Here is a 17,796-nt window from a genome sequence, read left to right on the forward strand (position 1 = left end):
TTGCATGTCCAATGCATGCTCAAAGTATGTGTCAAGGAAATGACACTCGGATAATTACTGCAGCAACTTCCAGATGACGCACATTTATGAAAAGTGTTCACTAAGCGGTGTCCTGGGCTCTGCCGCTCCCAAGGTGGAAACGTGTTCTGGAAACATTGTTCCGCGTGTCTCTCCATAAATTTGGCTGTCAAAGATAATCTTGGTAGCCCGATTCCGTTACACATTTCGACCTGTGCATGTACAACGTGCAATGCTAAAGCCCCTCGAAAATATTCACGCTCGGCGTTTCTTACAAGTACCGCCAACCATTGTTGTGAGAACGGGCAACACGCATGCCGTTCGCTTCCAAGGGCCGCTCATTTTAGTTCTGGTTCGCCGTCTGCTTTCAAGAGCCGCACAAGCCATGCGCCGCGTGCATCGCGGCATTGGCCTAAACAAACACACACATCCAGGGACTTCAGTGGGATGCACGTCCTCGGCGCCCTCTAGACTGGCCGTTTGCAAACCTGTTCGAAAATTTCTAACCTTGTTGCCGAAATTAGCACTCGATTTCTAATCCAACGAATCGTTGAAATAGGGGAAGCATTGAGACGACCATTCAAGTCCAAAGCGGCGGCGGGAGCCCACCTGGAGCCCATGAGAGAGAAACCAACCTCCCTAAAAATTCGTAACGTTTCCAGAGCATCGCAATACACCCGAAAACACCTGGAGGAGGGCGCCGCACAATATTCTGCTCCGAGGATTTTTTTTTCCCAGCACTCCACGTCGCAGCCCTCATGCGACGTTCCGGAGTCAAAGCCGGTTGGGAATCGACCGCATGTACCATGCAATGAGGTATGCCGCACGACACAGATCAAGCGAACATGACGTCAGTGTTTTCTCTAATCTTACGCATCGACAGGAAAAAAAGATTTTACTTCTTAGTCCGGAGCTCCGAGTAAGCACTTTCCATGGCACTCATAGTTTCGATGACAGCAATTTAATTTTCGAGGAAAAAAAGTGAAAGCCGTTTACAGGTCCCTGTAACGCCGAGTTGGAGCGCAGCTCTTGAGGAGGAGGAGGGAAGGGTACTGAGGGGAGGGTAGACCCCTCCTCTTCCTCCTCCTCCTCCTCCTCACCTCATTCTTCAATATGCTTGGGGGGTCACCTGACCTCGGGGGGAGGGGGTCACCTGACCTCGGGGGGAGGGGGGTCACGTGACCTCGGGGGGGTCACGAGACCTCGGGGGGTCACGTGACCTGGGAGGTCACGTGACCTTGGGAGGGGTCACGTAACCTTGGGGTGACCTTGGTTACGCCGACGGCGACGCCGCTCCAGCCGGAAACGGGCCCCTAAGAGCTGCGCTCTAAAAAAGACGTTTACAATTGAGGAGGAGGAGGGGAGGGTATGCTTGTGTAATTTCACAAGGGTGACTTCACTCGTGACGTCACTCATGCCCCTCATGACGTCACTGGTGACCCTCGTGACATCACTCGTGGCACTCTTGATGTCACATGTAACGCCACGTGTGACATAATGCGTGACACCGCTGGTGACCCTCGCGATGTCACTTGTGACCTTTGTGACGTCACTCATGGCCATCGTGACGTCACTAATGACCCTCGTGACGTCACTTGTGGCTCTTGCGATGTCACGTGCGACTTCACTGGTGACCCTCGTAACGTCACACCTGACGTCACGCGGTTACGCTTATGCCGATGGCGACGCTAACGCTGCTCAACCCGGAAACAGGCGCCCAAGAGCTGCGCTCTAAAACGAAGGGAAACCGGCGATTCACTTGCTCGTACAGACGGTGTCGTGGGGCATACAAGCTCTCGCCTCAAAATGCCTGTCTCGCCTAGAACTACAGCCTCACTGGTGCCCCATGTGTGCAAGCATGTGCAGAGTGCGCATGAACGTGGCCTTGGCAAGCTTGTAATTGCACACACTTACTCGCACGAGCAGAGACATAGCGGTGGCGAGATGCTCTGCTTGCAATCGTCTGGTCGACGTCGGCCTTGCCGCAGCTTTGCTTGCACCGAGACAGGCTAGGTCACGATTGTGCCGGATGTCACATGCTCTCCGAGTGCTTGTTAGAGTGGGCTGTTTATAACCAAAAATACAGCCGTCGGGCTCAAAATACAAACATGCAACTGTCATTTACGGATAGTATTGTGGATCATACTCAGCCTATTTCTGAACACTACGAGTTTATTTCAAATTTTGATGAAGTATCCTTTTAAAGCCAGTGGGCGTTAAAGCGCCACTGACAACCCCAAGATCCATATTTTTTGTCTATTGCAAACGACTGAAAATGATTCCTAGGAAGGCAATCCGAAGAATTGCCCTTGAGAACTGCGTATTGCCAGAGAAAGTTTCAGAAAGCTTGATTGAAAACACCCTTCCGAATTTATGACGTAGTTAGTGAAATGGTGCACTCCTTGCTTTTTTGAACAATTTCAAACCGGATGCGTCGTTTAACTTTCTCTTTTTTCCCTTCATCGTTCATGGGCACACGCCCATGCCGCCCAGACAACTGTGAGAATATTTCGCGAGGAGTTTTCCTTTGCATGCAGATGACGCGTCACTTTTTGGTTTCTCTTTTTCGACAGTCTGTCTAAAACAATTTTTAAAAAAGGTAAGAAAGGAAACAACGTGTAGCAGACCTTGGTGAGCGACAAAGGGTGAAAAGTGATCCGACACTGAAAGCTAGGAGATGGCCAATATTTCGTCATTAACACTTCCGGTCTCGGACTTTTATTTTTCGAAGTCAACAGTGTAGTGCCTTCACAGTTGTCGTAAAAAAAAAAAAAAAACATTTTATGAATGACAATAATTATTGCAAACATGAATCTTGCAACACCTCTTAACGTTTTCAAAAATGTCTTCCCCAGTTATGTCAGGAAAAAAAAGAAGCAAGGAGAAGCTAAAAAAAAAAATTGTATTTTTATTCAATTTTTTTTTTTTTTTTTTACGTGTCTTTTATGCGTTTGAGACGGTAAAAAAATATTGATATAGGAGTTGCCAGTGGCCCTTTTAAGCAGTTTCTAGACTTGCACCATACTGGGCTGCTACGTAAGCAAGAGCAGTGTTGTTGGTTATTTTGTTTCTCATAATGCCATTGCACCGTGTCGTCAATGGCTGCAATGAATAATTTTACGAGAAAGGGAAACCCTGGTTTTTTCTTAGATTTCGGTCAGACAAGCATGTGCTTGACGAAGAAAGAAGCTCGGACAGCTGCCGTGAAGAGAAGGAAATCAGACGGCTCATTATTGCAGCCAAGAGAGCACCCCGGACTTGCAACACGCAATTTATTGTGGGAAGGTCAACTTTGTAAGCTTTCGAAGAGTCTTCCATGCACCCCTAAGCTTTGTTTCGGATTCTTTTTCCAGCCTCAAACCCAAAGTTCCCATGTTTCTGGCACTGTACAATGCGGAGAGCAAGTCGTCTGCTTCATGCGCAGGGGTTGTGGTGACATCAGAACGACGCCGGGTTTTGATTGGCTTTGATTGAAAGGGTAGTGGGTGGATCTCAATGCTAGATGACTTAAGGTCTACCCACTATATTTTCCAATCAGCCAATAAGAGTTCAGCGTTCTGACATCAGCGCAATCCCTGCGAGAGCAGCAGGCAAACCGCATAGGTGGCGGGCTGCAGTCCGCAAATTGTCACAACCTTTTTCTTTTTTCAAAAGCACACGCCATATAGTAGCTGCTGCGCCAATTACTCGAGTCTGCCATTGTTTTGGCACATACTCCGACCATGTATTGGGCACAAGGGCTCAGCGTTCAGCGCGAACTCTGCTCAGCACGCAATAAAAACGAAAGACACATCACCATTCAGCAAGGACTTGGACACAGTCACACGCTTGGCACCCGAGAAATGGCAACTGCCAATGTTGCTTGATGGGGTATTGAAAGGATTTGATTACGGGGTGGCAAATGGGGTGGGCACCCGCACCATCACGGCTAGACCTTTGCAGGGGCAGCGTTGGGGCGGACCACCGGAATGGCTCACCGCTAGTGCAACCTCGTCCGAGCAAGGAACTGACCGTCCAGGGGGTTCCCACGTCGGAGGTCTGAGGCCCCAGGGCTGCTCTGCTCGGGTACCGGGGGGGCCGTCTCCATGCCGGGCACTGCGCACTTCGTCCTCTTTCTCTTCGGCCGGAGCCACCCATGCTGTGTGCCTCGTGGCCCGCTAGAACCAGTGGGCACGCCTTGCAAGGTTTTGATCGTCTGTATGTTAGTATCTGTGTTCTGCTACTTAGCAGGAGAGGCGATGATGCTCCTTTCCCAGGATCCAATGACCTTAGTTCCGGCATTCCGAGTGCCACTCGGGCAGTGTTCGGTGGGGCAGGGTTCAATGGTCTTATTCTTTGCACGGAAGAGGTGGACCATTCTCGCGCGGATCGCTCGGCTGTGCCCAATCTCACAGCGGGCTGAGTATCGTATTTTCCGAGCTGTCGTCTGCATACGGTGTGATCAAAACGATTTTCCTTAAAGGGGTTAGGACACAAAAATTAGACAGGTAGATTATTCTTAACATGGAATGCTCATATATATTTCAAATTTCGCGATTTTTAGAGCTCTAGTCTTTGCAATAATCAATTTCCAAATATTGGTAATTTTCATCTGGCGAGCATGCAACACTGCCAGAGTTAGTCACATCATGGTGCCCATAAACCACGTGATCATGAACGTTCTCTCATTCTAGGCACCGTTATGTTCGCCCGAGGTCGCCTTGCCACAGTATGATCAAAACCTTTTGCGCAACTTTTGCGCTCTCGCCCCTTTGACCTTCCACCCTGCATGCACATGCGAGATCGTCGCAGACGAAGGCAACCATGGCAAATTCAGTTGTAGAGATCTCATCGTCACTGGAGCTGGTCACTAGCAGGACACAGTCAAAATGACCAGCTTCCAATGTTTCTCGATAAAAACAATCTCTCATCGCTGCTGCGATCAGTGTCGAAGACTTCGACGAAGCGAGCGATGCCGTAGACGTAATCGTCGCGAGTCGCATGCTCAAAATGCGGAAGGCAAACGAGGAAGTTGAGGCACAAGACGCCGAAAAAGCCAAGTCTGCGAGTGCGTGCGAGGGAATGCCGGGCGTTGAGCGAATGATGTTGCCGACACAACAGACATGGGAGCCTTTCTGAATTTGCAACGCAACGAAATAGTCTGGAAAAAAATGGTGGGCAGGACACCGTCCTGGTGTGCAATGAATCGTGGAGGCCCATAGGCCGGTCTCTCATGAAGCACTCAGTGCATGCGTGACACCGCCATGACATTAGTTCATGGGAGGCAGGCAGCAGTGCACGAGGCATCTTGTCCTCTGCACGCAAAAGGCTGTAACGAGGTCCCACGTGCAGAAAGAGTAAAGTTCCCTCGATGCATTGTGGCAGCGGCGGCATAATCAAACGAGCTGGAGAGATTAATCTACATTTTTCACACGTGCCGCTCGAACCGGGAAACTTCGACCGCCGCCAAAACATTTCCAAACTGCCCAATGGATAGGCCACCGTTCCCCCATCAAAGCCCAAAGGCCCACACCGTCTGCTTCCCGCTGAAAACTCTACCATCTTGGTGGGGCTTTCACTTGCCAAAAAGGAGTCATCCAATTGACCTTTTTCAAAAAGGCTGCTGTACATGCGCGAAAAGGCTCTAGCACCCTTATCCAGGCTTAAAGAAAATAGGTGCATGTGTGGTCATTCCTAGGCCTACATTGTACTGGGCTGCTGCGGAGATAAGATCTGCGTAGTGGATCGCCTTGTTCCTCAAAGTGCCAGCGAAATGTATCACCAAAGGCTGCTAGAACTAATACTAGAGGAAAGAGAGTGCCTAGTATCTTAGATTTCAGTTAGACAAGCACGTGTCTCGTGAAAAGAAAAGAACCTCAGTTAGCTGCGGTGAAGAGAAGGAAGTCGAACGGCTTTCCATGGCAGCCGAAAGAGTTGAACCATACCTGCAGCACATTTTATCGAGGGTACATCAACTCTAAGTTTTCGACGAGTTTTCTATGCATCGCTAAGCCTCGTTTTCCACCTTTCGCAGACTCGAGCCCGAAATTCCGAAGTCTTGGGCACTGTACTATAGGTGGCACGCTGTAGTCTGCAAATTGTCAATTTGAAGGGCAGCCACACATTGTTCTTAGCGTACAAAATACTGTCTTTGGTTTAATGGTGTGCTGGTCCCAACGCGAGGTCGGGCGCTCGGTCAGTGTGTCTTGGGGCGTCCGATGCCGGCAGCGAGGTTCCTGCCCAGGAACAGTATGGCTGCCGTGGCGGCACAGGCCACCTCCAGAAGCAGGAAGACGTCCCCCCAGCTCCGGTTCTGTGCCAGCAGGCTGAAGGGCAGGCCGGAGATCACCGCACCCACTGCACACACAAGGCCATCTGCAGCCGACCATGGGAGCCCCCAAACGCGTCTCCGACCAGAGTGTCTAACCGAAACCGAACCATTATTTTTGGCCGAACTAGAAATGAACCGATCCAAAATTGGAACTGAACCGGAATTGAACCGAAAAAAAATATAACGGTAACCAGTTCAAAACGGTTCATTGTAGTTGTTTTCTTTTTTTGTATCACAAAATAAATATTTGAGAAGACAAAAAGGCAGCTGTACAATTTCTATGTATTGATCAAATCGTCATATAAAGAACTGCAATGTATGTGAAATTGTGGGTTTTCGTAGCGCCTTTGTATTGGCACTATGATTGATTATCTGTCACGTGACGTCACAGTGTCGCGTCACCTGGCCCTGTGACGTCATCACGTGACTCGCTGCGTCATGTTGATATAAAGTGAGAACGTCGCTAGATTTATTAGCATTGTTTAGACTGTGACAAAACCTGACATCATGACTCAGCATCGTCACATACTCGATTGTCATGAGCTTGTGTCGAGGGATCGGGTTCATGATAATCAGCGTCGCCAAACATTCAGGTAACAGTTTGTGTTCAATCAAAGATAAGAATAGTCAAACTCTAACAATGTCTGAAGCTCAGCCCATGCTCTAAACTTTGCCAACCCCAGCGCATGACTACGATGAGCACCGACGGGATATAATTATTGTCAGATTGCGTGGCCGCTTGTTCTAACTGAGAGTTGAAGAGGAGAAAGCTGTTTCTTTCCTTTATTGTTTTTCTGCGTCTGCCATTGTGCGTCAAGAAAAACTAATTGGTGCTTTTTGCTAGTTATCAACGTCAGGCATTAGTTCTTAGCGGTATTCACTGAAAGCACAAAAAATTGGTGCATGACCCATTTTACAGGTAGTAATCATCTTTGAGGCACCCAAACATGTTTTCGTTGTTGCTGAACTGCCTCAGAAAGTTGTCCCCAAGCATAGAAGCATTGAAATGACTAAGATGTGACTTGTAAAGCCTACGTTACATAGAACTACAAGTGTGTACGGGAGAGACACTCAAAAATAAAGATCCTAGCGGTCTCAAAGGGACAGCCGAACGTTGGCAGCCACTCTCAAGTCTCGCAAGAATGTCAATCTCAAGTTATTCTTTAAGCTTGGACAATTTCCGTATTTGGTTTAAACTTCCCAGTTTTGGGGAGCAAAATAAATAAAAGCAATGGAGGACTGCTGTTAGCAAGTGACACAAAATTTCTGTTGCAGTTGCGTCGAAATTAAATAAGTGAGTCATTTAGTGGGCGTCATTTCTCCTGCCAAGTGGAATCAGGTGGAGGGGGAAGGAAGTTAGATACAATTACAAAGGCCTGCCTTCTGTAAGGACGTGTGAAGCAAGTCCTAAGACCGCCTTTCGGCATTGTGAAGGCCCCGTAGGGCGAGTCCAGTTAACTCCAGTTAACTTATAGGTTCTTCTGTCTTCAGGCAGCTGAGCCCACGTGGCATCCTGATGCTCTTGTAGCACCAGGCATTCCCAAAGAAGGTGCCGGAGGTTGTTAGTTGGAGCCTCAAGCCCTTCTAAGGTACACCCAGAGCAACGACCCTTGTAGGTTTTCTTTTCTACGAGTGCTTGTTTGGCTGACGTGACGGTGGTGCCGGTCCGTATCCTCCAGAGTCGAATGGCCGCCAACTGGCCGTAGCCAGGGGGAACTGGGTCCTCCCTTTCCGGAATCAGGAGTCGGAGCACTTCTCGCCGCTCCTTCGCGAGCTGTAGCGCCTCCTCATAATCGTAGTGTTCCTGCTTAGCTTCTGAGCTGGCCACTCCCAAGCAATTTTCGGTGATTTGACTTAAAGCTTCCCGTGCTGCGTTGTGGGCCAGCTCGTTGACGTAGACACCCTGATGGCCTGGAATCCACTTGACCGTAAACTTGTGGCCGTCCCGTCGAAGTTCTCATATGATTGCGCGTATCTTTTCGACGGGATGGATTCGGGTGTAATACTTCCCACAATCATCCACTGCCTGCCCGGAGTCAGAGTAGCAGTAGATGTGATGTGGTCAATTTGTTGCATCGAGTAAGTGCCTCTGGGCCTTCCAAACAGCTTGTAGCAGTGCCTGAAGCTCAGCTTTCTTCACTGTCGGGTTGCCGGGAAGTTTTAGCACTTGTCTCGACTCGGTGGTATTGCACAATTTCTTATTTTTGGTACCTTAAAATAAATATCTTGTATGCTTTGGCGTTCGTTGACCATGTTGTACTTCACTGCTTACTCGAATTCAAACATTATATAACAGCATCTCTCCTCTTCACCTCAATTTCTGTACATCTATTTCATTGCACCGCCATCAGTTGAATAACCTTGTAATCAACTCACGACTTTTGTTTTATTTTGTGATTATGTTATGGTAATAAATTTATTTTTTATGATTGTAGAGTGCACCAAAGAGAAGGCCGATCTAGTTGTTTTAGCGCAGTGAAAATAAAGACTTATTATTACTATTAAAAGCAAATTGTACAAATGATTAAAAAAAACTATGTAGTAGTCGCTGCTTGTTTTATGGTGGAAATTGTGCCTACTATTGCCAAGAAAACAATGCAAAAAATAGATTCTCAGTTTAGCGCTTCAAACCAATTTGAACCAGTGCAAACCAATATTTTTGCTCCCCAGAACTTAACCGGAATCAAACCAAAAGCCGTGAACCCGAACTGAACTGATAAATATTTCGGTTCGACATCCTGTCTCCGACTGGTGTGTCTACTGAGACCAAGAAGGTGGTCCCTCGATTTCCGCCCGACAACATCATAAAAGTATCACGCCGTCGCGGGCGCAATCCTGGCGGCGTTACAGCAGCGGTAGTGAATGTGGCAGACACCTGTTCAACTGCAGTTTGCTCTCCAGAGTGGCAGTTCACGGAAGCTTGGTCCGCCAGGAGTTGGGATGCCGCGACGACGACGACACTTGCATTCCCTCGTGCGTTTCTCTGGAATTTCTAGGATCACTTTCGATGCGTGGGCAGAACAAGACGATAAACACGCCAATCGGAGACGCGTTCCAGGCGCCGTAACCCGAATCTCCGAAGCCACATTGCCACGTCGTGCCTCGGTAGCCGAGAGCGTGCCGCTCCTTGCGGCTGGCCACGCCACGATGCCCAGAACCCGTCTCCAATCTATGAGTTTAGCGTCCCAATCCACCCACAAGTCCAAAGCGGTCTCGAAGTAGCAGCAAATTAGTTCGCAGCTGTCGTCACGTTGCGCCGCTAAGTCTTACAATTTTGGTGGTTGGACGTAGAAGTTCTGACAGAAAGCTAGGAAAAAGGCTGCCGTCGTCGCGGTGTTCCAACACGCGACTGCTCGAGCATCTGTGGACTAGACCAAACAGCGACCTACGGGTGGTTAAGCATCTGGTGTATACACCTTTGGTACTGTGCCACCGTCACAATTGGAGCAGGCAATATTGTGACGCGAGTGAGGGTGGAAATCGAGGAACCACGAATACAGTACAAACTGCATGTAAGCGATTTGGCGAGCGACGAGACAAGCGACGGTGACCCGCTTCACTGTCTCGCTGGCAGTCGTACAACGAGGCAAACCGCATGAGAGCGACGGGAGCAAGCGACCAAGGCAATGAGCAACGTTTTCTAGAAATTAAAAAACCGAGCGACACGACGAGCGACAGTGAGAAATCGTTGCTCGTCGCTGTTGCCTGTCTCGTCGCTCGCTAAATCGCTTACATGCAGCTAACCTTTAAGGTTGCAGTAAATGCGCCGGCCGAAGACAGATTTCAGGCAGCGCAGCCGCGCCTTCGCAACCTTAATTCCCTCGTGGCCCGTGGACGAACAGACGAGAGGTCGGGCACTTACCGCTGGCGGCCAGGGCGGCGACGGCGTGGGAGGTGCCAGAGAGGTGAGCCGGGGCGGACTCCGTGGCCGCCACCCCAAAGATGGCAATGGGGCCATACAGGCAGGCACCCAGGAACAGGCCTAGACAACTGATGGCCAGCTGCGCAGACACGCCCAACCACGCCAGTGCGTGAGTCGCACTTCCTTACGGCCCTCACATGGGGGGTGGTTTCTCCCTCCCACCTCAGCTCAGTGGGGTCGCTGCAATTTTACCCCTCCTACAGCGCTCCTTCTAAAGAGGCATCCCTATCTCACCGTGTCACCCTCTGAGCTTTAGGGTGGAACTGAGGGAGCTTCCACACTGACTAGAACTACAGGCCTCAGTGCTGTCCGCCTGCAGGGACTTATGCCAAACACCTCCTCTTTAACGCCTTCTAAAATCAACAATTTTCTTTAACAAGCGTTCATTTCTCGTAAGCGAAAAAATTTCAGTCGGCAGACCACGGCAGTTTAAAATGAAAATATTGGCACAAACTTTCAAACCCTAGTGTTGGAACAGATGTCCAGGCTGGTTCAGGCAGTAGAGGAAGGGGTAGCGCGATTGTGCCTCCATGCGGTAGAAAAAAATCCCATTGCATCTAAGCAAGAGCAGAAGCCGTAAGGAAGGCCCGCGTTCTAGCCTGGCCATGGCCAAGCGCTAACCTCCCAGCACGCTGAGCGGGGGCGCAGACGTCCGTTGTGCTTTAGCTCCACCTCATATCTGGGGACATCGGCGAGTCGGCTCCAAAGTTTGACGCAGGAAATGGTCGAATGAAAGTGGGCCTATTTTAGGACAATCTATGTGCGTGCACTGCTGTAGTAGACGCGGCCGTTTGTAATTTTTTATGATGCCTACTCGAAGGTATTAGGGGTAATGGTTTGGAGCCAGACATGACCAGGCATTTCAACCCCAATACGGCGTAATTTTTCTTCACTTCGGTTAGCAACAATACGGACGTAATAGCAGGTAAATGTGTCGTAGAGAAACAAAGAATGCCCCCCAATGTGCCGACAGACGGCGGCGGAAAATTGCAGAAAGGCCCACTGACTTTTTTTAGTCTGAAACTCCCTCTTTGGTCTCTTTCCAGGTGCGCTTTGGATCCTTCGTCCCGTTGAGCCTCGGCGACCTCGCGCTTATTTCGAACCTCAACCAAACGTTTCCTCGTGTCGTCGCGCGGGTGAAACAATATTCGACCGGAAGACGACGTCGTCGAAAGGAGAACTCCGGCAGAGACAAAAGCGGCACGGAGTAACCGCATAGGGCACAGTACGGACAAGAGCCCACCTCGGAAGAGTCCCTGGATATGTGGAAGCAGAGCGCGTGGAAGCCCGCCGCCACTCCAGCCAGGAAGAGCACCGCCACGGGCATTCGGGCGTTGCCTGAGCCCTGGCCCTGCAAGGAAGTCTGTGAGTGTCGGTGGCGAGAGCACGGTGCTTCAAACGTGTCTCCGACTGGTGCGTTTAGTGTCCTGTTCCACCCGTGTATCCAAAGTGGCTCCCAAGTGACGGCAAAATGCATCTCAAAAGCCGCAGTGTCATGCTGTCAGATGTCGTGAACTTAGAAGTTCAGAAAAAAAATATTGAGCAGTCCCAGCAATGGCTGTGACATGTCACGGCAAAGTCGTTGGGCATACCAGCATTGCACTCATGTGAACAGCAGCGTTCAGAAAGAAAAAAAAAGACGTCCGACAAAGCGCATCTCCCAGCACGAGCTCTTGGCATTGACAGTGCTACAACAACCTCTTCCTATCGGCTTTTTTTTTTTTTTTTTTTTCCAGAGAGCACGTGTAGTGGACATCAGGTACTACAAAAACGCTAACTATAGAGCAGGTTATTAACGCTGTGGTGTAGCTCGGTGGCAACGCCTCCACTTCTCACACAGCGGACTCGTTTTTAAGGATTTGGCAGCATCGACGATGGACGCCCTACAACGCCAACTACACCATTAACAACGACCTCAACTACTACAACTACTACACCTGCAATATCCACAACCGTCATCATTTCCAGTAGTGGAAAGAGCCCATAAAAGCTATCGCTATAAAACATGAGAGAATGCAAGTGTTGCTGTCATCGTAACATCCCGATCACTGGCTGCCAAAGCTTCCATGAACTGCCACGCTGGAGAGCTACTTGCAGCAGAACACACACCAGCCACATCCATCACCGCTGCCGCCAGGATAGCGGCCGGCGACAACGCGACTCTGCTTCGACGTCGCTGGGCAGAAATCGAGGGACTACTTTTTAGGGGGCGGTAAACACACCAGTCGGATAAGCGTTGCAGGCGGGCAGGGGCCCCACCTTGCGTGCGTGCAAGAACCAGTCCGTCAGGTAGCCCGCCAGGATGCCCCCGAAGAATCCGCCGGACTCTATGCTGCTCGTCAGGGAGCTGCCTGCATGGACCGGTCCCCGGGCTATGGCCCCTCCGCGCCTCTTGGCACTTCGTGCTGACGTACCCACATACTGGGAGTGGCCCAGGTCCTCCATGAGGTAGAGCTGGCCCCAGTCGACGGCGCTCGTCTTGGCGCAGAACACCACCAGGTAGCCGAAGGACACCAGCCACAGGAACGGGCTCCGCACCAGGTCCGCCGCGGTGGCGGCGCTCTTGCCATCGCCTAAAGGACGTTGTGCCGACCAGGGGGGTAAAGACAAAATGCGGCAAACCGTAGGCACCAACATCGGTGGCCCCGAAAGAAAGAATGAAAAAGAGAGAAACAGAAGAGTAAAAAAAAAAAGGAAGACGATTACAATTTTCTGTAATGCCGAATTAGAGTGCAGCTCTTGAGGAGGAGGGGAGGGTATGGAGAGGAGGGTATGCCCCTTTTCCTCCTCCTCCATACACTCTCCTCTTCCCCCTACTCCTCCCATTCTCCTACCTCTACTTCTCCTCTCCTCCTTCCTTCCTCCTCCCCCTCCCTCCACCTTGTGACCCTTGTGAAGGTCATGACCTTCACTGTGAAGGTCGTGACCTTCACAAGTGACCTTCATGACGTCGCGCGTAATCCCAGTAACCCTCGTGACGTCATGTGTGAAGTTATTATGGCAAACGTCTCACAATGCAATGCGCGGTTTTGGCGACGCCACTCAAGCCGGAAGCGGGCACCTAAGAGCTGCGCTCTAAAAAGAAAGCAGACAATAAGTTGGGCGTGTTCGTTTTGCCGTGACAACTTGAAGTTGTTAGAGCGCTTGCCAACTTCTCTTTTTTTTTTTGTAGGCAATACACGACGCCAACATTTTTTGCTAAGTACAAAATAAAGCTAAAATACAATATGGCCAGACTTCGCAAGTGATGTTTACCTGCTTCTTTGTGTATATCAACGTGTCGCCAGCAATAAGGCCCCATCGGGACCACTAGTGTCTGCACCTATGCCCCGCCGTTCCGAAGCAGCCGAAATGCATGGCACCTTTTCTTTAGATTATTATAATAACTCTATGGGGCCGGCCCCTCACCTGCGGCGGCAGGTTGGTCCTCGGCGACTCCTTCCACGCGGAGGCCCACATCCGAGGGCTCGTTCACCACAGCCAAGGCGGCCACGGCCCCCATGGCCACTGACACAGTGCCTGTGAAGGGTAGAGCATTAGGGGGTAAGGTTTCAGGGGGGCAAGGTGTCAGGAGGGGTGTGGCATCCAGGGTGGGGGGGTGTGGCCTCACCTGCAACTGTGAGGCTGAAGCGCCACCCATAAGACACGATGAGGAAGGCCGACAAGAACGGAGCCACGCCCCCGGAGATGTTGGCCGAGGCCGACAGAACGCTCCACCAGGTGCCGAACTGGGACGGGGCGTACCACTGCAGGGGGGACGGCCCTCAGAAAGGGCGGGCCGGAGGGGTCAGGACGCACCTTGCGGAGCACCTTGGCGCACGAGGGCCAGCCACAGCCCTGGGCCAGGCCGTTGAGGAACCACAAGGCCGAAAACAGTGCTGCCGAGTTGGGGCAGGCCCCAAACAGCAGGGTGGCCAGGCCGCTCAGTACCAGCCCCGCCGAAAAGAGCAGCCGGGCACTCAGCCGGTCCGACAGCACCCCGCCCAGGAACTTGCTCACCGCGTACGCCAGGTTCTGGCTGCTCACGATCATCCCTGCGGCAGAGGGCAGGCTAGGCTGTGTGGGAGCAGACCCACGCTCCTTGCTGCCTTACGGTACGGTGCCCGCAATGCATCTCTGACAGTGACACCGCGATCCTGGTGGTGTCACAGGAGCAGTGGCGTATATGGCAAACACCTATTCTGCTGCAGGTCATTCTCCAGCTTGACAATTCAAGGAAGCCTTGGATTGAGACGCCACTATGACAGCAACACTCGCATTCACTCTTTTTGACAGAACATCTACACCTAACCAACATGATTGGGACATCCAACAGCATGAAACTTGTCTTTCTGACATCATCCACTGCCACTGCGGGACCGTTTTTGATGTATGGACGGACACTAAACACACCAGTCAAAGACGCCTTCCAGGCACCATACCTGCAAAGCGGGGCATGTAAAGCAAGCAAGGAGCTTAGCCCGCCGTGCGCTGCACGACTCTCGGCGTGCAAAGGCCATCCTTCAGGGATGGACCGCTTTGGCGACGGCCTTGCACTTTATTTTAGAACAGCAAAAATGTTTCTTGCGGTGACTTTCTCTAGTAGGTTCTAGGCGAGTGTGCCTCCATTACAGAGTGTTTCCAACTGCTAGATTGGGGTTATACGGTTCGTGGGCCTCATTTGCAATACAAGTGCTGCAAGGAGGAGTCAAAAACATCAGTCGTGCGTAAGCATATCTGCCTTAGTGCTTGATTTCTTCCTTGCCCTGTGACAATGCAACACATGCATACCGCAATGTCCCAACAGGTGCCGCACCCCCAAAAGATAACCTGCACCCTATTTTTGGCTTCATTTGCAATTTTTTTTAAAACACCGTAAGATAGCCCACTTTTAGTAATTGCAAGGGCATGGTTAATGGTGACCTCAACAGAAATATTGTTACTTAGCCACGACTTGAGATAAGCGAACACTGCTGACAGGGAACGGCAGACGTCTCTGCTTCATTGCCCCTCCATGCAATTGCAAGTTTCGTAGATCATAAAATCTAAAATGAATTGTTTTTACTTTTTTTATTGTACACCGAAAGTTAGCCCACTCCACCCAATATGCTTTCAATTTTAAATGGGCTATCTCTCAGGATATTACGGTACTTGCAATTAATCTGTGCAAGAGGCAAAATATTGCAGCATGTTGCAGTATGAGAAACATCATTCAAATTGTGAGCTAAAGACATACTTTTCATATAAGGCTAGTCAAAATATTAGGTGCTGAAAAAAAAATCAGCCATCTGCATTAAGTCCTTATTTGAAACTCTTTTTATTCACATTCCATCCATTGTAAAGCGCGGCAAAAGAGCCAAAGTACGCACCTGATCTCACCTCCCTGCCATCTCTCCTTCTGCACGACAAAGTCCGTCTGCTATGGTCAGCGCGATTGCGGCGACGAAGCACCTTTATGGACGGATGCGCCAACGCAGCGTCAGAAGCCAGCGACTGCAGACATCAGCTTTGAAATGTAGTCTGCCACCGTGAACGCAGCAAAGCTAGTCAAAGTCACGTGTGCCGTTCTGATAACTGACACCGAGAGTGGAAAGCAGTCGCCTAGTATACCCTTGGCGGTTTCGACAACGCTTGGTGCACGCTCTGGCCTGAGATTATAATAAACCTTTTCCGAGTGAAGTCAGGTGTGACTGCGCGTCGCAGTCTGTTTGGAAGCCTAGTTCAGGGCCCAAGCTAGTGTTGCCGTGTATAGCAGACGACATTCGGAAAATAGCACGGCTGCAGCTGGCTTCAGACGCTGCGTTCGCGTGCACGTCTGTTGACATTCAGTGACCATTGCAGACGGACTTCATTCAAGGTGAGAAGCTCGGAAGGGGCGCTTCTCTTTTGTTCACTATGGGTGGAGCACGTGCTATCCATGCAAATTATGTTTTCATTTTCATAGTGCATAGAAGTTTGGCATTGCACGTGCTTGCACCATCAGAGGAAGTTGAAGTATTCTCACTCTGGGTCGTGAAAAAATTCCACCAGGCAGGAATACCAAACTTCTTGCCGCAAACTGTGTGAAAGGAGACCGTGGCGTGGAAACATCAAATGCATACTTGGGTTTGTTTGCTGCGCTTTTCAACGGGCAGAGCCTAATATTTTGACGAGCCTTACATGAAAAGCATGTTTATTTTAGCCTTTCGACGGCTGGCTTCTCCAGGAAAATGGGGCTAAAGTATACCAAGCTGCCTTGAATTGCAAATGCTCTCCACGGCTTGAGTTGCTCCCTCTCTTTTATCTAGGCTCTTCATTCTGGGCCAATACCGACCAGTTGGCTCAGGGAATGTTCCTGGTTACTTTCAGAACTAAAAAGTCCTGTTCACACACAGAACAGGATGTGCTGTGACTCTGCATTGCTGTCGTCCCTGCGACCGGCAGAAGGCTTGAAGAACAAACGTCGTTGTTCCGCCTTATTTCTGGAGAAGAGACGAGCGACAGGGCCGGCACGCGGTATGCCAACACTAGTGTGCCCCTTTTTTGGCTGAAGCGCGGGCTCCCTACGACTCCCTGAGCGGCGGTGGCGCGGTGGCGAGCGTCTAGCACCTCCGGTCACCCGACCCGGGAAAGTGCGTCGTCCCCGCAGCGCGGCGGGCCAAGGAGACTTGAAGGGCTCCGCTCACCGGCCTGGTCCTTGCGTAGACCTTCGGCCATCAGCTCGGGCAGGGCGAAGGAGACGCTCTTGCGGTTGTACGCGTAGCACGCGTAGCCCAGGAACATGGTGGTGAAGATGGCTAGCTGGTAGCTCCGGAGCTCCATTCTGGCGACCAGCAACTGCGAGGACGTCCCAGGAGCAACCGGTCGGGCTTGCCTCTTGCCTCATCTGGACTTTGCGCTGTTGTTACACGCCCGCCTGGCGGGAGAGCGAGGAATCGTCCGTCGTCTGCTCCGGCCACCGATAAACCCAGTTAAACGGGACATGACAGCTGTGGGCTTCGCGAGTATCGAAAGGCACCCGGCAAAAGTCACGCTTCCCGTGTCTTCCAAGTACCGTGTTTTGGTGGGGAACGGGGGATGAAATCCATACGGTCCCGGGTAATCTCGGGATAAGCAAAGCAACCAACAGCGTCGGGACGGAGATAACCTCGACTCGGCATCAGGACGTGATCGGCACATGCTATCGTTCTGTTATTTTCACGCCCGCAACTTTGCCTCTCCGCTTTTCCCCGTCGAAATAACGGCCGTTTGCGGTAGATGAATAAAAAAATAAAATATGGCTGATTTTTTTAATCGGGCGGCGGCTTGCGCCACCTCGCAAAGGATGTTCTACCGGTTCTACTGCTCTGTACTACAACGCTTCCGCAACGTGCAACTGGTGCAACTACTGTGGGTGTGACGTTGCAGAATGTAAAAAATTAAAAATGGTCAAACGTTCAAACCAACGTTAGTTCAAACGTTGGTTCAAACCAAGGAGGACTTCTGGAGTGGAGGTGGCTCTCGGCTCTCCGTAGCTGACGCCAAAAACCACTGATCGCGCTTCCCAGCTTGGTTGCTTCAGCACGAGTGCAACGGCCCTGGACGGCCA

The 17,796-nt window shown here is 50.8% G+C and overlaps 1 protein-coding gene and 1 long non-coding RNA gene across 3 annotated transcripts; one reads left to right on the forward strand and one right to left on the reverse strand.

The window, feature by feature from the left end:
- Positions 1-6,052: 6,052 nt before the first annotated feature.
- LOC8051351 (glucose-6-phosphate exchanger SLC37A4) lies at positions 6,053-17,471 on the reverse strand. 2 transcript variants are annotated; one of them, XM_029990560.4, is made up of 9 exons: positions 16,895-17,471; positions 14,049-14,284; positions 13,861-13,996; positions 13,659-13,769; positions 12,665-12,823; positions 12,510-12,601; positions 11,494-11,601; positions 10,191-10,329; positions 6,125-6,354 (listed from the first exon to the last, which is right to left on the reverse strand). In XM_029990560.4, exons 1-9 carry the CDS (start codon positions 17,028-17,030, stop codon positions 6,194-6,196), a joined length of 1,278 nt encoding a protein of 425 aa, XP_029846420.3. In that variant the 5' UTR covers positions 17,031-17,471; the 3' UTR covers positions 6,125-6,193. The 2 variants fall into 2 exon arrangements, with proteins under 2 accessions (XP_042145359.1, XP_029846420.3); XM_042289425.1 differs by having other exon boundaries at positions 6,053-6,354; positions 13,861-14,284; positions 16,895-17,460.
- Positions 7,829-12,943, forward strand: LOC121047944. The gene is made up of 3 exons (XR_005798742.2): positions 7,829-7,917; positions 10,171-10,359; positions 11,297-12,943. It is a non-coding gene; the product is annotated as an uncharacterized LOC121047944 (long non-coding RNA).
- Positions 17,472-17,796: the final 325 nt, after the last annotated feature.

The sequence above is a fragment of the Ixodes scapularis genome, unplaced genomic scaffold, assembly GCF_016920785.2.
Source record: "Ixodes scapularis isolate PalLabHiFi unplaced genomic scaffold, ASM1692078v2 PGA_scaffold12__126_contigs__length_90152505, whole genome shotgun sequence".
Lineage (NCBI taxonomy): Eukaryota > Metazoa > Arthropoda > Arachnida > Ixodida > Ixodidae > Ixodes > Ixodes scapularis.